The 18,774-nt window shown below is 54.6% G+C and overlaps 1 protein-coding gene and 1 non-coding gene across 13 annotated transcripts in view; both read right to left on the reverse strand.

Annotated features, from left to right (window-relative positions):
* Window positions 1-924: 924 nt before the first annotated feature.
* The window catches only part of UBAP2L (ubiquitin associated protein 2 like), a 38,901-nt gene continuing 21,051 nt past the window's right edge, over window positions 925-18,774 (reverse strand). For 4 of the 12 annotated variants that reach the window (XM_029936079.1, XM_029936076.1, XM_029936077.1 and 1 more), the window contains 17 exons: window positions 17,239-17,437; window positions 16,390-16,667; window positions 16,066-16,238; window positions 14,434-14,623; window positions 13,684-13,738; window positions 12,864-13,038; window positions 12,469-12,541; window positions 11,333-11,528; window positions 11,164-11,252; window positions 10,209-10,262; window positions 9,531-9,612; window positions 8,582-8,799; window positions 8,089-8,194; window positions 3,517-3,584; window positions 2,713-2,910; window positions 2,258-2,308; window positions 925-1,443 (listed from right to left, as the gene is read on the reverse strand). In XM_029936079.1, the coding sequence (XP_029791939.1) occupies window positions 1,348-1,443; window positions 2,258-2,308; window positions 2,713-2,910; window positions 3,517-3,584; window positions 8,089-8,194; window positions 8,582-8,799; window positions 9,531-9,612; window positions 10,209-10,262; window positions 11,164-11,252; window positions 11,333-11,528; window positions 12,469-12,541; window positions 12,864-13,038; window positions 13,684-13,738; window positions 14,434-14,623; window positions 16,066-16,238; window positions 16,390-16,667; window positions 17,239-17,437 (2,301 nt within the window). In that variant the 3' untranslated portion in view covers window positions 925-1,347. Of the gene's footprint in view, window positions 1,444-2,257; window positions 2,309-2,712; window positions 2,911-3,516; window positions 3,585-6,376; window positions 6,777-8,088; window positions 8,195-8,581; window positions 8,800-9,530; window positions 9,613-10,208; window positions 10,263-11,163; window positions 11,253-11,332; window positions 11,529-12,468; window positions 12,542-12,863; window positions 13,039-13,683; window positions 13,739-14,433; window positions 14,624-16,065; window positions 16,239-16,389; window positions 16,668-17,238; window positions 17,438-18,774 lie in introns of those variants that run through there. The other 8 variants (XM_029936080.1, XM_029936078.1, XM_029936087.1 and 5 more) reach the window with 4 other exon arrangements.
* On the reverse strand, window positions 9,678-9,812 carry LOC115288848. The gene has a single exon (XR_003907235.1). It is a non-coding gene; the product is annotated as a small nucleolar RNA SNORA58 (small nucleolar RNA).

Below are 18,774 nucleotides of genomic sequence, written 5' to 3' on the forward strand. Positions count from 1 at the left end.
CCGGGCGGCGGGCAGGCGTCCCGAACTCGGGTCTGCTGGGGCCTGCCCGCCTCCGGCGCCGCCTCCCCCGCGCCGGCCACCAGGTGCCCTGGGCGCTCCGACGGCGTGAGGCTGCGTGGGGCCGGCCGCGGCCGCCAGGGGGCAGCCGCCGCCCGCTGGCCGCGGCCCGGCGCCCCTGGTCTGAGTTCCCAGGTCGGTCTCGGTCGGGGACGCGCGCACTTGGCGCTCCCCGGCTAAGGGGGCTGTCGTTAAGCGGAGCCCTGAGTCCACCGGGCAGGCTCTGCGGCCAGCAGGGCAAGGCCTCGGTGACAGGGAAGGGGAACCCAGGGAAGGCTTGCGGGGGCAGAGTCTGGAGCTGTAAGTATCCCCTTCTCCTGCCCCTGACTTCTCCAGCCTCTCGTTGCCGACACCCCCCACGGGCACCCCGGCCTTGGTCTCCAGAGCCCTCGCGTGCAGAGGGGCCGCAGGCTCCCTATCTGCCAGCCAGTCGCGTGTCGCCCACCCTTCTCTCCTGCTCGTTGACCTGGACCTGTCTGCGTTCCACTCGGGCTCTCCAAAGCCAGTTCCTCCAGCTCCTGCTGGGCCCGCTCCCTGTCCACCCAGCAGCTGCTCTCCACTCCCGAGAACTGGAGCAGTTTCCAGAGGGATGCAAATTTGAGTGGCTCTTTCTAGGCTGTGACATTCTTGGGGGAGGAGGGCAGGGAATTCCCTTGGAGCAACACACCAGCAGCGCTCTTTGCACCCCGCGGGCCTTCGGGGAGCCTAGAGCCCGCCAGAGGCCCGGCTGGTCACCGACTGAGGATGTCCTAGATGGAGCAAGAATGGGCAGAGGCTGAAGGTAGAGGTTTTCTTTTTATATATACAAGACACATTAATCCATTAAATTTGAGGACACAGTACAAAAAAAAAAAACACTTCAACTAATTCATCTGACAATGCTGTTCATATTCATGACGCCATTTTTTGTTGTTTTGTTTTCTAATAATAAAGAAGGAGACTTCGGGCTGTCGGGCTGATATATATTTGGGAGTCCCCCCCTCCCCACCTCACCCATACACCACCAGGGTGAACAGGAGGAGGAGAAGGAAGGCAGGGCCCACAGCAAAAGTTTCATAATCTTGAATGCAAGGGGCGGGTGGGGAGGAAGAGAGGAAAGGGGGGGAGGGAGAAAATACAAATCCTATAATACATACAACAGAGTGGGGGATGGTATGGGAACGGACAGACATGAAGCCGAGGCTTGGGGTGGGCCGCTGGGGGTGGGGGGCAGCGGAGCCCCCCCACCCCCCTTTCTCTCCTGGACGCCGTGTGCGCAGTCGCCGGGCCGGGAGGAGGAGGGGCAGGGCCTCAGTTGGCCCCCCAGCTGTAGCTGTTGTAGGCCGACTTGTTGGTCTGGGGCTTCTGCGGGATGGAGCTGGTCTGGCTGCGCTGCCCGCTGCCCGTCTGCAGGGAGTGGGACCGTGAAGAGGAGAAAGGGGTCAGGTTAGTGGGACGGATCTGTGCCATCTTCCCGTGCAGATCTGGAAACTCTTGCTCTCCCCTTGCTCAGAGAAACTAGTCTGGAGTTTCCTTCCCAACCAGAGAACATTTAATTTCTGTAGCTGCTAAGGCGCCTCTGACAGGTAAGAAAGCATTTCCAACCTTTAAACATGGGACAAGACGGCAGGACGCCTTTTAGAGACAAGATGGTGAACGAGTCCCACCCGCTTCCAGCCCCACCTCCGCCCCCCGCTGCTCTGAGAAAAGGCCACTCTCCCTAGAGAGGTATGGCTCTTGGAGGTGAGGGGTCACAAGGTGACTTCGTTTTCACTGACCCCATGAACACCTCAATTTGGAAGGCTCTCCAAGAGCAAGGCAGCCCTTCCTTACCCCAGCTCCCCAGCCCCTGTGGCGGAGGAGAGGCCACTGTGCCAGCCCCCAGCCGCCCACCCCCCAACACAACCCAGCGGAGAGCCCCTTTCAGCCAAAAGGCAGGAGAGACAGTCTGAGGCCCCAGGCTCCAGACACTGCCCCAAGAATCCTTTCCGTTCCGGTAACCAAGTGTTTCCAGAGTCGGGGAAGGGCAGAAAGAAACAGAGGGCACTGGGGAGGGGAGGGCAAGAGAGGGACAGGAGGCCAGAGAGCTCAGCAAGGTGTCTGTGTTTGTGTGTCGTGAACTGTGACGGTGCAGCTTTTTGTCTTCAGGTTCCCTGAGGCTGTGGGGGTGAGATGGGGGCCGGGAGGGAGTGGGTTCAAGCACGTCATTCAGTTTCATTACCTGCTCCTCCTGCTGGCGCTGGCAACAGAGAATCATCTGCAAATATGGTAGCTGAGGCAGAACCAGGATATATGGAAAATAAAGGGACAAACTTTGACAAGAGAACTCCACCATCAGAAGGGAAAGCTACAATGTCAGGGAAGGGGGGAGGCCGGGAGAGGTCAGAGGGTAGGTGTGACCCAGGTCTGATGGGATGAGGGCAGCTGTGCTACAGGAGGCGGAGGAGAAAGGCACCGAGGGAACCGGGCAAAGAAGGCTCAGCCCGGCCCCTCCTCTGCCCGCTCCTCTGCCGGCAGCTCGTGTTGTGTGCGCTGTGTCTGTCTGTGCTGTGTGCCCATGGCTGGCGCTGGGAGGGGCGGGTGAAGGTGGTGGTGAGGACGGGAAGAGAAGGAAAGGGGGGCAGTTTCAAGGGACAGGAAGGAAAAGGAAGGGAAAGGAGAGGGGAGAGCTATTACCTGGCCGTCCTGCTGCAGGTGGTGGTGGAGGATCTGGGAGTGCGGCTGCTGGTGGGGGGTCAGGATGTGCATGAAGGGGGCGGGTGGGTAGGCCGCAGCCGTGGCCGGGTTGATGGGTCCCCCACTTCCTAGGGCTGAAGGCAAGTTGAAGGAGGCAGCAGGAGTGCCGGAATGAAAACCTTGTTTCTCGAAGGACTGCTGCCCAGGGTACGAGGCGGGGAGAGGGGAGAGAAAGGGGTCAGCAAACCAAACCCTGGAATCTGAGCCCGAACCCTCCTCCCAGTCCCAGCGAGAGCAGCACGCATCAGAGGCGCCGCACGGCACCGGGGCCCGGGCTGTCTCCGCTGTGCCCGTCAGGAGCCGTCTGCTCCTACACACAGCAGGGGTGCCGCGGACCCCCAGCTGGGAGGGTGAGGCTGCCCCCTGCCCCCCACCCGGAGCTTGGCTGTGAAGCCAGGACTCCTGGTACATCACTGGGGCTGCCGCTCTGTCTTTACGAAGACCGAACCTCGCCGGCTGCCTGCCACTCAGTGCTCGTTCCCTTGGAGAGCCCCGGGAAGGCTGGCAGCGGGGGGACGTCGGGACAACTGCACGCTAAGCCCCGCATCCCAGCGGTCTGCCACCCGCCCCCTTCCTGAACACTTCTCTTGCTTGTTCTCAGAGGGCTGAGTCCAAACTTCAAGAAACTGAAATCTAAAGACCGTTCATGCGCTTTCTGGGAGGGGCTTGCTGAGCTCCTGTCACCGCAGCACCGCCTTCTCTGCGGCCGTCTCTCCCACCTGTCCCCTCGAGCAGGGCACCTACCTGGGTCTTGGAGTACACAGAACCCGAGATGTCCGGCACGCCCGTGTTGCTGGAGGTGACCGACACACCTGGGGGAGGAGCAGACAGGAGGGTTAGCTCGGCTGGTGGCCTGGGCCCCCCTCCCAGGAGAGGAGCGAGGGGCGCGGCCCCCGGCTGGAGCGCCACTGGGGGGTCCTGCTCCGTCTTCCCAGCTCAGGTCAGTGCTGAGTGATGAGGGCTCATGCCCGAATCTCCTGCCCTTCCCGGATGCGTGCTGCGCGAGTATGTGGGAGAGCGGGTGAGGGGAGCCGCCCTGTGGGGCACGGGGCCACGGCCAAACCTCACCGCACACACCTTTCAAACCACTTTGGTGCCAAAACCCCAAGAAATATATTAAATGTTTAATGTCCATTTCTAATCAACCCAGCCGGAGCATTCAGCCCTGCTCCTGAAGACGGGCAGTCCGCAATCTTTCTGTTCACAGAGACACTTCTGGGCTCGGGAAGGCACGCTGCTGCAGCAGGACTAAGGTAAGCACCCAAGGAGCGCGGCGCGCCGCCAGCCTCGGCTCACCTGGCCCCGCGTCTCGGGTCTTGGCTCGTCTAGGCCACGTACTTAGGGTTTAAAGAGCCCACACAAAGGTCATTTCCAGCTACGTGACTGAAGCCTGAGCACGGGGAGGGGGTCAGTAAGGTGGTGGAGTGTGCGGCCTCCTCCACTGCAGGTGGAGCACAGAATCCGATGTCCTCCTGGTTCACACCCTGTGTCCTGGGGACACAGGCTCTGATCCGTGCTCCCAACAGCCTGGTGCTCCTGGTGAAAACCCCCGCCGCCAAGGCCACTCCAAAGGCGGCCAGAACCAGCAGATTCCTCCTCTCGATTTCCAGTTCTTAAACTGAACTATGCACTGTACCCTGAGGTATGGGGCAACGGACTGGGGAGACAGGAGAAAGCCATCCAATAAAATAACCCAGCATCTTACTACAGAGATTTTCTCCAAACACTTGAGGAAAAATAATTCAAAATTAACTTGGAATTTAAAGCACACTTAAGATACAATCGATCTCATCACGAGAGAAAATGAAACCTCAGAAAAACCACACTTGAGCCGGTGTCCCTGGATCCTTCTCCTGCTGTTCGAGGCACTTAGATGGAAGAGGTTTTCAGAAGCACCGTGCCAAAGTGACCAAGTCACAAGTCCCCCCACAACTCAAGGGGAACTCCCCTGTCAGAGAAGTCCAGAACCCAGATCCTCCCAGTGCCAGGACAGAGGCAGCCGTGCAAGGCGAAGCCCACCCTGGAAAACCACTTTGGGACCTTCCCCGGATACGGGGGGTCTTCACCTGGAAGCCCCTCCCACAGCACAAACCCACCCTGCTCCATGGGGGTGCCGACGAGGAAGAAACAGCACGGGGGAGGCCACCCCGTCTCCAGAGCAGCATCCACCCTTCAAAGGCCCTGCAGCACACGAAGGGAAGGTCGTGTTTCCCCTTCCCTTTTCAGACCCAGGTGCCTGGGTGCAAATCCCTGGTGGGGACCCGTCTTTAAGAACAGTTCATTTATGGGAAAGGCTGTGGCACGGAGGTCCGTGCGGAAGGGCTGGCAGTGAGGCGGGACAGATGGATACAAACATTTCCGAGGGAAATGAGAGACCAGGACTGATCTTTGCTGCAAAGGTTCGAACACCCTGTGGACACCCTGGGTCACCCCATGCAGCTGGTGCCAATGGCTAACTGGTTTCTCGAGCTGGGTGGCAGGGCAGAATCTAGTTCTAGAGTGCCCCTGCCAGAGCCCCCCCCCCCAACCCGGCCTCGTTCTCCCCGGAAGGCCGGACTAGCTAAAGTCTAGCGTCTAGTCCCGAGGCCGTGGTCCGGGTGTCGGTGGAAGGGACTGGAGACGCAGGACAAGCGAGAGCACTGCAGCAGCCCTCCCGGTCCGTGCGAGCACCAGAGGCCCTGGACGGGACAGGCATCGGCGGCCCCACTGCCCCTTCACCTGCGACAAGAAAGCTCCCCCGGCTAGAGATCCCTTGCTTTCCTCCCAGCAGCCAACGCCCGGCCTGGCGCCCACGCCCAAGCAGCGACGAGCACACTGACATGCGGCGGACGGCCGGGAGGAGAAGCGAGAGCCGCCGCCTCCCTGCGTGGCAGCCCCAGAGAGCAGGGACCGAGCACGGAAGCGGAGTGTCCGGTGCTGCACTTAAGAAGGATGATGTTCTCGCCGCACGAGTCCGCTCTGTACACAAAGGGGCCGCGCGTCCCCGCGGCTGGACGGAGTGCGGAGAAGCCCCGCAGCCACGGAGAAGCCGGACGAAGCCTCCCCCGCACACCCTTCGCTACACCCACGAGGGCTAAGCAACGCGCAGTCCACAGCCCCCGAGCTGCAGGCCAGCACAGTCGTCAAGGCCGGAGCCGTCAGCTCGCCGGTCACTAAAGACCTGATCAGACCTCAACCAGCCATCTGGCCTGGGGCCTTGGAAGCCCCTTTCCTAAACCAGCTCTGAACACCGCCTCTGTCTGCCTTTCACCATGACCTGGCGCCCCACGCTGGCTCGTCCTTCCCCCTGCTTGCTCTGGAGGCACAGGAAAGAGCGGAGTGGAAAAGTGAAGAACTGTACTAAGCATGGAGAATCAGGGGTTTTCTACAAATAGCTTTCTTTATCAATCAATCAATCAATCAATCCATCCATCTATCAAAGGGCTGGACACCGAGTCTACCTCCCCTCTCCCACCTGGAGGAAATCACCACACCGAGAAGTGAACACTTCTCAGTTCTTTGGCTACACTGGGGTTTGATTGAGAAGGTCCCCCTCCACCCTTCATCCACAGCACAACATTGGCTCCTAGTGTCCAGAAAGACATGCACGGAAAGAACGCCAGAGTTAGCTAAAGAAATACCACAGTTTATTGAAGACTACAAATATTTTGTTACAAGGTGAAACTACATGCCTTCCAGAAATCAAAAGCAACGGCAGGTGTGTGCATTGATGCTTCGGAGGCGCTGCACCGCTTGAACTCGGAATGGGCAAGACAGGGTCAGACGCGTAGGGGAGAGGGAAACGGGGGCAGGGCAAGTTCAAAGCCCAGAAGGTATCCACCAACTCATTTCCCCAGGCCACACAGGCCGTGGCCTCAGCTCAGCAGGCTCTCCTCAGTGGTCTGGTTTCTGAAACAAGACTTCAGTGCAAATTTATACACACACACAAAACACAGCCCCCAGCCTTGGGCCAAATTAGCTCTCTGCCGTCCAGAAATGCTTGTAAGGGGGTGGATATTTTCTTCCTAAAAGGAATCAAATACATAAAAATAAATGAATTTAGAGAGTGATGAAGTATGGGATGACAAGAGCCCTCTGTGGGGTTGGGAATTCAGGGTTCTCAAAAGACTGTTACAGCAAATTTCTGAAATCTTAAGGCAGATAAGAAACTAGGATTTCCAGAATCAGGCATGCCATTCTCTTATACTATCAATCACCTACCTCTTAAAATTCTTGAACCTGGGCCAGCTAAAACTTACACCTAATGTTCTCAGAATGGGGCCACTCCAAGTCAGAAAGCTGAAACCCATCCCCACCAAGGATCAGGGTGCACCTTGCTCGGTGAGAGGGGCAGCCACAAGGAGCAGGGCGCTCAGGACTTTTCCGTGTTGAATTCAGACTCACTCCAAATTCTCCGACACAGTTCAAAGCTCCATCTGGTTATTCGCTCCCAGACCTATTGCGCTCTGTGCTCAGCTCAGAGTTCCCTGATTATTGAAGCCCTCGGGCAGCTGGCCCGCCTGCAGCCCACACGGGGGCGAAGAACACAGGTGTAGCTCCCTCCAAATCGCCATGACACCATCAGTGAGCTTAGCATTTTGAAGAGCCCTCAACCCCAACTCTTTCAAGTGCAAACCCCCCTCCCCACGTTCGTCTCCAAGTCACTGAGAAGAGCAGACAGAACGGTGCCTCCACACGTGGACTGCAGGCATCACTAAGGAGCAGGGGGCAGGTTAGTTCTTTTAGGCCGGTCCCTACATCTCCGCCTTGCCGTCAGACATGCAGACAGACTGCCAAGAGACCAGCTGTGCAACCGAAGGACCTAAGTTCCAACCCTCCCTCCGCTGAGCTCCCGTACCCCAGCCTTTCTCTCCATGCCCTGGGTCTTCCAGCTAGGGAACAGAAAGGGACTGCGTGAGGAAAGGGGCTAGGAAGAGGGTGCAGCCCACCCTGATGGAGCACACTGGCTAAGAACCCACCCAACGCTGCTGTGCAGTTAAGTGCTTCTCCTGAGAACCACCAGTAGCAGACATTCTCACGCCCATCCCCACTGACAGCTCAGTAACGTCTTGGGGCCCCTTGTCCTGCAATCCCACCCGAAGTTTAGGCCAGCCAAGATATTCTGCCAGCAGCACAGGCCCCAGGGCACTCCCATCAGAGGGCTGGACACACGCCCTAACGACAAGCACATCCGCCGGGTCAGACGCGGACGGCCCTGCGTGGAGCTGCAGGCGCGCACCTCACCGGCCCTGCCCCTTCAGGCACATCTTCCTCCCTGAAACCCCCCTAGTCACACCCTGCAGAAAGCACAGGCGGCCAGGGCCACGGCGAGCTTACCAGTGTTGTATCCGTGAGACCCATATCCACTAGGCTGTTGGAAAGGGGTGGCTGATGCGTTCACACTGACATTCACACCATGCTGCTTGGAAGAGGTAGGAGCCACCTGAAGAGCAACAGGGCCAGAAGGGAGGTGAGGTGGTGACAGAGAACCGTCACCACCTTGCTCCAGGACCTGGGCACTCACATAGCTATGGTCCTGAGGCAAGCTGATCACAGTCTGGTTAGTGAAATGGGCTCCCTACAGAGCTGTGGAGAACCTACCAGTAGAGTCAGGAAATGGTGGTTTGAAGGAAGGGAACTCGGCTAGTGGCGGCAGGGAATGAATGACAGTCTAAGGTACAAAGCCATACCGTGTCACCTTCCCTTTTTTGAGAATTCAACCTGATACCTCCAATTCCAGCCAGAAGGGGAACAGTTTTTCCTCATCCATGATTAAGAATTCATCCCGCCGTGAAGGTAGCTGGGCCGGGGCCCAGACCCAGGTACTCACAGGGAACACAGCAGGCCCGTACTGGAAGGTGCTGGGGAGGCCCGGAACCCCCGTGTAGTACGGCAGGCTGGTGTAACTGTAGCCAGGAGGCAGCGCCGGGTTCAGGAATGTCTGCTGCGTGGTGTGATGCGTCTGCGTCTGGTTCTGTTGGGGCTGTGCCAAGGTTGTGGCCGGGGCCGGGGAGGAGGCGTCCCCACGGCCGAACTTTGTGAGGTCACCTGTGACAGGAGAGGCAGATACACCCGCTGCCTATCTTACCTAGACACCCGCACGCAATTACTTCTCCTGGCTGCCCAGGACTCCAGAAGCCCCCGGCAAAAGACTGTTAAAGGTCAATTCTTTGAATTACACTTCCTCTGCGGCTCCACTGAGCGCTGCTGGGCACACACTCCACACTGTGGTGGTCAATCCCTGACCCCAAATGCCTGGGTCACACTGTGGGAGAACAGGCCCCCAGAGCAAAGTTCCTGTGTGATTTCACCCCCAGCCTCCCCTGCTTCGCCTCCGCGAGGAACACTCCACGCTGCACTCAACAGACAAGGATAGGTCAAGAAAAATGACAGGTCAAAAAGGACGACAGGTCAGGCATAAAAAGAAGGATCAAGGCCTAGCAAGGCAAGAAGACTGCCACCGTGAGCAGGGGACAGCAGCAGAGATGAGGAGAGGAAGCCCATTTCAACCCCTGCACTTCCCGGAAAACACTGGGGAGTGGCAGAGAAGGCTGTCAGGGGGTCACCTGGAACCACAGGCAGACAACAAAGTAGGACGAGATGCAAATGTCCGTCTTCAGCAGCATCCCATATCTACCGACTTGGATTCATCACATTCGTTCCAGACCTTCTGCCAAAGGTCTTCATTAAAGTGGGAACTGGGTCCCTTCTCGCTATGAACCAGGTTCCGGTCACCAGTCCCAGCACACACGCCCGGAATTCGCACCCCCAAGCCGTACCAGAGTAGGGGTTGCTGGCCAGGCTACCGTCCCTCCCAGTCAGCGGAGTGGTGGGCGTGGGAAATGGGATGCTGTAGTAATCCTGCAAGAGACAGAAAGGGGCACGGACTCAATGCCGCTCATCCCTTCAGGGCGAGGGGAGACGCAGAATGTCAGGTGCACTGCATTTACCCAGCCGGCGAGCGAGCCGGCTGGGGCCGGCAGGAACGCCAATCACTCTTGCACACGCTGTCCCCCTCGCCCGGCCACAGGCAGCGCCAGGCGAGGTCTACGGGTGTGCCCACTGGGAAAGAGGCCAAGGCCTTCAGAGGAAGAATGCTCTCAAACCGTTAGGTGTTGTCCCCAACAGTCCACTGCGACCAAAAATTAGATTCTCTTTCTGTCGTTCAAAGTGTCTGACATGTACGGGAAAAGCATCCAGAGAGCTCCCGGGCACTCTGAGCTATATGTTAGCTTAAAATTTGTTTACTTCAAAGTCACAACTAATTAGAAAGAAAGAAAAGCAGCTGTCTTCTAGGTGACCCCTCCCCCAGTCCCTGATCTTGAATTAGGGTTTGCGTGGAGGCAGAGGCTGGGAAAGAGCTAAGAGGGGGGACACTCATCAGCGGACCACCTGAAATAACCCCCTCGATGCTGTACGATCACACTCTCTTCCTAAGCTCTCTGCCACATACTCACCAAGGGGAATCTTGTCTGGAGCATCTGTAAGTCATCATAACCATATACTTGTGGCTGGAAGACACAAACCGTAACAGTGTTAACGGGGATTGGTTGCCACAGACGCAAACCAAGGTGCTAAGAGACAAAGTCAGTCAACAGAACATCTGTCCTCATTCTTAGCAGAACAGAACACAGATTCCTTCTTTCAGTTTCCTTTAAGAGGACAGAAGTGAAGTACATACAGGTCAGGTGATTTAGGAGAGGTCTCAAAGCTTATCTTGCGCTACATACCATTGATTTAACCTGGAGGCAGTGCTGGGGCAGACAGGAGTCAGGTATGAACAGTCATCAAAAACTCAGCTGAAGATTCATCTCTTTCAGAAAGGATTCACATTTTACTTGTTTTCTCTAATGTGCGGGGACTAAGGTGTTATGTTGACTGTTAAAAACGTGTAAAACGTTATTGAATGTTTCCCCTGTGTGACACTCACGGACACTCAGAGCGTTAAGAACAAGTGTCTTTTTAAACCTTTCAAATAAATACCCTTCACTTTAATAGGCTTCGAACCTCTGACTTTGCCAGAAGACACGCTGGGACGCAAAGCCGCAGCCACCGGCCGCCTCCTCTCCGCCACTCCCAGGCCAGCTCTGGGAGCTCTGTTCGCCCAGGTCAGAGCCAGCAAAGACCCTCCAAGACATGGAATCAATCCAACCAGAGAAAATAATTCTCTGAGAGACTGAAAGAGATTTCAGGTGGCCCCTCTGGCATTTAGCTTCTGAAGCCCAGAATAGTCCTTCCCTCTAGGATGTTATTTTTTTCCCCAAACTATGAAGATCAAAGACCAGTTTGCTTCCACGGGACAAGCACTCATTTACTCTGTGTTTCAGTAAGAGTCTCCCACCCAAGGCCAGAGCCGTAAAGAGCAGCCACACCGTCCTCTCCCTCTGCAGAAGGTGCTTCAACCTCACTTACCGGGTAGGCATGTAATAGCCCCGGAGCCATGATGTACGGATTAGGCAACAGCGGCGGGACCCCAGGAGGGAGGTTGGGAGGAGCTTTTCCTAAAAGAGAAATAACACTCTTATCCTGTCACACGGTCACCTCTCTCCTCCGTCCCAGAGGAATGCCATCTACCTCCTACCTGAAGTTGTAGCGACTGAGCTCCGAGTCGAGGCTGTGACAGTGGAGTTGCTGCTGAGGCTGAGGCCCAAGCTGCTGCCGCTGTTAAGACTGGAGGAGACGCTGGCCGCTGGGGGCGGCGCAGAGACCGTGCTGGACGTGGTGGAGAAAGTGCTGGAGGAAGAATGGAGGTTCGCCTCACTGTCCACGCTTGTGTGCTTCAAAAAGGGGGAGCGGTAGATGAGAAGAGGAGGAAACAGTGATCAGCAAAACAGGTCAGGAGAGAGGCATGGCCCCTTCTGCCGGTGAGAGCACATCAGCTTCCCAATTCAAAAGGCTGAGGCAGCCACTGGGTGTCCTCTACCACGGGAGTGACAAGCAGTGACTAAGCACCCTCCAGCGGCAGGTCCCCCAGACGCCCAGGCAGGGCCAACAGTTAGCAACGAACCGGCTGCACCCCATCCCGTCAGAGCAAGTGTGGATAAATATCTGAGAAACCAACGCTGGCTGGCCAGCGGACAGTCCAGATCAGGGACACACATCCTAGTCTCCTCTCCCACATTCTCCTGCAGTAGCTCAGCAAATCCTAATGGATTTAACCAGAAATGGTCTTCTACGGAAGCCTTAGCATTCATCTTCCCCAGGTTTCTGGATAACTAGACAACTTTGCCCGAAATGAATCTTCTTCACCATCTCAACTCCACAAATGCTTGTTATGAATCACAATAGTGAAAAAATAATAAAATTAATTCTTTGATCAAAAGTTTGATCAGAAGATGCCCAGACAGACACGGTTATCTTTGGCAGCCGTGTCCCACACACGCCAGACCGAGGAGTGAGAAGGACCGCACAGGTGTTCTCATGGCTGTCTCAGAGCACATGGAACCCCACGCCTTAGGGGGGAAAAAAAAAAAAAAAGGCAAAGCCTCCGAAGTCCCGTCCAGGGCTTTGAGAAGTGGCCACGGCCCTGCAGTGTGTCTCCGAGCTCCCGCCGCTCCTGCCTTCCCACACCTCCACGACCCTTTCCTGCAACCCCGGAGCAGTGATCGCTCTGCACCTCACGAAGAGATTTCCAAGAATCTCTTCTCTGGAGACTCAGAGCTGGAGACCTCTAAGTGTAAGAAAACAACACTTCCTCTTCAGCCGCGTCATGCTTACCAAAAGAGTGGATGTAGAAGTGCGCCCAGAAGACGTGGATGACGAAAGGGTATTTGGCTGCGTCGATAACGTGCTGCAAAGAAGAGGTTGCCATCAGCCATGGTGCCGTGAGTGACTGGCCCTGGAGCGTCCGCTGAGAACCCGGGCGACAAAGTGCAGCAGTACACGGGACCAGGAAGACCGGAGACCGTGGGGAGCACCGCGGCCGGCCAGGGTGGGGAGCAGACACAGCGAGAGAGGCTGCCGAGAAGGGAGAAGAGGCCCCTCTCTCCTCCTCCACAGCTGCAGGTCGTGACCGCGACCACGGTCCCTGGTGGGCAGCAAGGACAGGGCAGAAGCAGAGAACTCTGCTACCCCTCCTCCCAAGCCCAACGTCCGCCCATGACCCAGATCACCTGCTGTGTTGCGTGGTGGGGGCGCCGGCACTCTCCTCACCGTGGCTCAAGCCACCCAGGGGGGATGAGTGCTGACTGGCTGCTGTCAGCAAGGAGGCTGCGGACACCGTCTCGCTGAGAGGGGAGATGCCGGAAGTAGAAGGTGAGTCAGACTTCACTGCAGAGCCTGTAGCACCTGGAAATGAAGAGTCATTATTCATCCTGTCAGAGGAAAGGGCGTGTCTCTGAGAAGTGAGGCGATGACTCCAGTCTCACAGACTGTCCCCAAGACAAGAGAGTAAGTTGTTTAATAACGGACTGCTGTTACCGGGTAGACTCTTGTTTAACATTTATTTATTTTTGAGACAGAGAGAGAGAGAGAGAGAGAGAGAGAGAGAGAGAGAGAGAGAGAGAGAAACGGAGTGTGAGCAGGAGAAGGGAGGGGGGGGGGGATAGAGAGACAGAGACACAGAATCCGAAGCAGGCTCCAAGCTTCGAGCTGTCACCACAGAGCCTGACGTGGGGCTCGAACCCATGAACTTACAAGATCATAACCTGAGCCCAAGTCGGAGGCTTAACCGGTTGAACCATCCAGGCGCCCCTAGGCTCTTTTAATTCTGAACATTTCAGAGCACCCATCTCATTTACCCAATGAAGGGACTGAGAGTGTTTTCACTCCTCTGAAGTTAGAGCGCCTGACATAGGTCTGCTGGAGGGAAAACAGCAGGGCAGGACCACACGAAGACTGTGAGAAGAAAAGCCACAACTCTTCCCACCATGATCGAAGAAATGCAAACACACGAAAAGGAGAGGAGCACCACAACAGCGGAAGAAGCCTCACCTTCAACAGATTGCGTGGTCTGTAACTGTGTGGCCTGCACAGAGCTGAAGCCGTTCTGGAAAAACAAAACCAAACCGGGACAAGGAGTAAGAAACGACACAAGTGAGCAGGTCAAGTTAGCACAGACTCAGCTTAACTTCTACCAACAAATCTTTCAGAGACACTCTGGAAGCCAAAGGATTATAGTAATGCAGACGATCTAAACAAAACAAGAATTTAAAATGGCAACAAGATATACCAATTCCTTGTGACCCAAAGCAACAGAAGGCAGCACCCCCAAAATGCTCAACAGATCCCAAACCCGGAAGAAACAGGAAAGGCCGAGGGAGCGTGGGGAAGGAGGACCGATCATCAGCCAAACCACCCGCTGCTGGAAGGCCGGTCACCCTTCCGCTGCACAGCACTCTGGTCTCCCTCCCCGCGCCAGGACCTGGCGAGGTATCGACTGATACACACCCAGAGGTCCAGCACTTGGATCTTCGCAGGAGAGAAACAAGTATTTGACATTGATCCTACTACAGAGAACAAATCTTTACTGCCGGCTTTAGTTTTCTGACTATGAATCTCCAGGCTTGCTGAGAATAACTTTTTAAGTTCTCCAACCACAGAAATGTGGCTTTTTTTCAGCTTCTCGATCAGCACTTCTGAGGTATCCCGGCACCATTTGTCAAGAAGTAAAACACTAACGGTGGAGACGCTTTGCCCAATATTGTCTTAACCAGCACCCAGGAAGTCACAAAGCCACACTACCTTTGCCTGAGTCAGGTCCTTTTGGGGTGATGAGGAGATGGAACTGGGGTACCGTCGAGTCTGTGTGGACCTCTGTTCATACAGAGGGCCCTGAGCATTATTTTGGGAGGTATAGGCTGCCGACTGAATTGGACCGCTCTGATAACCGGACTCCTGACTCTGGTTAGATGAAATTGTAGATGAAGATTCACTGTGGGAGTGCAGAAGGAAAATCTCAGAGAACCGCAACAGAGCAGAGCCACCGACGTTAAGGAAATGCTGGAGACCTACTAGAGTTAAGTCCATTACAATCAAAAGGAAAATTTCCAGCAACAAATAAAAAACAATTTTCTCTTGACAACAATAGGAATTTCCACATTCCATAGAGTCAGGGGTCTGAACTAAAACTGCTTGCCTACATTCCGTGTTAAGAAAAAGAGGCAAAAGTAGAACGCATAGACTGTTCTTGATCCTCTGATATATCCTAACATGAACCCTAAGCAGAGGGAAAGTCATCTGTTGCTCACAGTCATTTTAAAAAATTGAGCTCCTGGCTCTCTCAGAAATCCAAATAAATATAAGGTACTAGATAGAAACGCTCCTGAGAAGAACTATTAAAATATTCACATGACTTCACGGCAATTACAATCCAATAGATTAGGCTAAAGCCCGACACACAGATTTTTAAATTCAAGGGACTGAACAAAATGGCCTAGTCCCTGAAACTCTTCCAGAATTTTTTTTCTTTAAATATTTATTTAAGAAAGAGAGCACATGTGCACACATGGGGCAGGGGGGAGGCAGAAAGAGAGGGAGAGTGACAATCCCAGCAGGCTCCACACGGAGGGGCTCAACTTCACCAATCGTGAGATCACGACCTGAGCCGGAATCAAGAGTCAGATGCTCAGCCACCCAGGAGCCCCACCCTCCAGAATTTTCTTATTGCTTATGCTGGCTCTCCATGATAGTTATCAGAGAAGGTAGGAAAAGTTCCTTTTAACTTGTGCAATGTATCAGTTCTACCTCTTTCTTAGGAGGCCAGAGTCCTACCCTTCATATGCATAAAGCCCACACCGAAGGACCAAATGTCAAAAGCATTTTTAGCCAGATGCCAAGGTCCTATTGTTAGAGGTGCTATACGCACCTCTTAAGAACTAGGCGTGGGGGCATCTGGGAGGCTCATCCAGATGCACGTCCAACTCTTGACTGCGGCTCAGGTCACGATCTCAGAGTTCAAGAGTTCCAGCGTGGAGCCTGCTTGGGATTTTTCTCTTTCCCCACCACCCCCTCCCCGGCCCCCCAAGGAATAGCACACAGGGCGTGTGCTCTCTTTTTCAAATAAAAACTTAAAAACAAAACGAAGTGGTTGATGCTTCCACTGCTAAAAAAAAAAAAAAAAAAAAGAAAAAGAAAAAAGAAAAAAAAAGAACTAGGCGTGGACACTCCAGAAGTATGCAAGAGGTATATTTCCATTTGTTTTGAGTTACAGATAATCTTAGTAACAGTAATTTGAAATGCTTAACAAAATGCTACAATTGGCTGCTTTTCCTTCAGTCAGAGGCTTGAGCCTCTTTGAGTTCTAAGAATCAGCAAGAGACTCAGAAAAAGTGGTAAAAGACCAGCAAAAAAGTCTTGATTGCGGTCCCCCTCTACCTGGCTGTGCTGGTATAGAGGCTACTTGGAGCCTGGCTTGAAGAGGCGCTCGTGGTGGGGGTGGACTCGTAGTCAGAGAGGACAGGCTCGGACCCGAACTGCAGGGCCCCGAACTGCAGGTTTAGCCCCGAGACGTCCGCCGAGCCAGGCATCTCCACGGCCAGGGCAGGGATCTACGAGGAGAAGGGGCTGTCACCGCACTCTTCCTGCCACACTGACGAAAACCCTCTCCTCCAAATTTGCAAACTGTCCCCTTACAATCTCAAGTTCCAAATTCCACATCCCCTTTGCCCTAAAATGACACCCATCTCAAAGTTCAAGTACCTTAGAAGTCAAAGAGGCCTTTTTCTTCTGCTGTTTCAACTTCTGCTGAGCCGGCTGAGGGCTGGAGGACTGGTTATCCGAAGACCCGGGCGACATCTGTGGGGCCGAGGTGGACTTGCTCGGCAGAGGAGAAGAGGGCGGGGGAGGTGCAGCTGCGGGGGCGGCCACCGTGGGCGGCTTCTCCTGAAGGAACACCTCCATCATGGTTGAAGACGGGGTGAAAGCCTGGCGCTTGGAGAAGGGGCTGTGCACTGTGGAATCGTTTGGGTTCTTCAAATCTGCAGGTAGAGGTCCGATACGTATGAGGTCAGGGATGCTGCTGAGCCCCAGTGAAGCACTACTACCCTGACTAGAGCCGTAAGCGAGGCTCTCCGGGATCAGCACGTCACGCATCCTCATCTCGGACTCATTTCTAAGAGTGACAAGCACATACCACATCTGTTCTAAGTACAGCCCAATCAAGTCAGCGCTACCAGCCTGCCTGTGTGAGACGGGAACCTAGCAGCAGTCCACGGTTAGGGGATAAGGTCCTAAAATGCCAAGCCCTCAAACCTCCTAAGGCAACATGCTTTCAAACACTGAAGACCAATCCAGGGAGAGTCCAAAAAATTCCCAGGTCAACTCAAGACTGCAACTATGTACACGTCTAAATTTGATTAAAGAGACACTGAGCGCAAACTCCTTACTAGCCCCCGGCTTAGAGCCCAGCCTGTTTGGCGAGCAGCTCTCAGTCGTGGGAAAGTAGCCGGCTGGCTGCCCTTCTCCGACTTCAAGAAACTCTCTCCACCCGCCGCCCGCCGCAAGCTCCTGCTGGGAGCGCTCCACCGCGTCCCCGTCCACCCTTCTCACCGTACTGCACCAGCGACGGCGACTGGGAGGCAGAGCCCATGTCCCAAGAGGAGGTGGTGGCGGTTCCGGACGGAGAGTGCTGCGCCGCCAGCTGGGCCAGGGCCTGAGCGGTCTTGAACTGCTCCAGGAACTGAGAGCCCGTGGTGCTGCCGCCTTTGGCCTCCCCGACCTCACCGAATCCTTTCCCCAGCACGCTCGCCTGCGGATGGACAGAGGGGTGAGAGGGGTCCGCGGCACGCAGAGGTGTGCCCGCTCAAAGTCGCTCAGCCGCGGTGAGGGCCAGGAGAGCTCAGACAAGTAAAGAACGTCCCCAGACAGAGTACACAGTCGTCCGCTAAGCACTCTCCGGAGGCAGACTGCCTAGTGCAAACCCTGGCTACGTAACTGTGGGGAACTAGTTTGCAATTTCTCTGTACCTCATTTTCCTCACCGGAAAACAAATGAAAATAGTACTGCATAAAGCTGTACAAGGATCAAGTAATGTAGGGAAAGAATTTAATACACGTATGGTACATAATAAGCATCACTAAAAATATACACCACCACTTCCTCCCTCAAGTATAAAGACATAATGATCGGAGAAATTTTTCTTTTATTTTTAATATTTTGGCAAGTTTTCTTTTTTTTTTTTTAATGCTTATTCACTTGAGAGAAGAGCAGGGGAGAGGCAGAGGGAGAGAGAATCCCAAGCAGGCTCCACACTCAGCATGGAGCCCAAAGTAAGGCTCGATCTCACAAACTGTGAGATCATGACCTGAGCCCAAATCAAGAGTTGGACACAACCGACTGAGCTGCCCAGGCGCCCCGACATTTTTTTCCTTTTAAAGGTTTACATTGGGCACCTAGGTGGCTCAGCTGTCAGGCATCTGACGTCAGCTCAGGTCATGATCTCATGGTTCATGAGTTTGAGTCCTGTGTCAGGTGAGCACCAGCACCGCTTCAGGCCAACAGGAACCCTGCTTCGGGTGAGCTCTGCTTCTCTCTTTCTCCCTCTGCCCTCTTGGGATTCTCTCTCTGCCCCTCACTCACTTGCATGCAATCTCTTGATAAATAAGTAAATAAAAATGCTTATGGCAGTATTTATTCTATTACAGTTTTTAATGTTTGTTTATTTTTGAGAGAGACAGAGTGTGAGCGGGGGAGGGGCAGAGAGAGAGAGAGAGAGAGAGAGAGAGAGGGAGAGAGACAGAGACAGAGAGACAGACAGACAGAATCGGAAGCAGGCTCCAGGCTCTGAGCTGTCAGCACAGAGCCTGACACGCGGGCTCAAACCCACGAACTGTGAGGTCATGACCTGAGCTGAAGTCAGACCCTTAATTACTCAGGCGCCCCAAGCAATACTTGATTATTAAATTAATATGAAGGTTAATATGAAATTTCACTTTGTCAATTAAGGCTCATTTTCCCCCTTCCACTAAACAGCTCAAAAGTAACAAGAAGAGCCACCTGGAGCCTTAAACTTTAATGCTGCTAAAAACTAGAACAGAGGCAAAGAAGAGAAGCTAAGGGCCTATCAATACCTGCACCGTACAATCA

Source organism: Suricata suricatta, chromosome 3 (genome assembly GCF_006229205.1).
Source record: "Suricata suricatta isolate VVHF042 chromosome 3, meerkat_22Aug2017_6uvM2_HiC, whole genome shotgun sequence".
NCBI lineage: Eukaryota > Metazoa > Chordata > Mammalia > Carnivora > Herpestidae > Suricata > Suricata suricatta.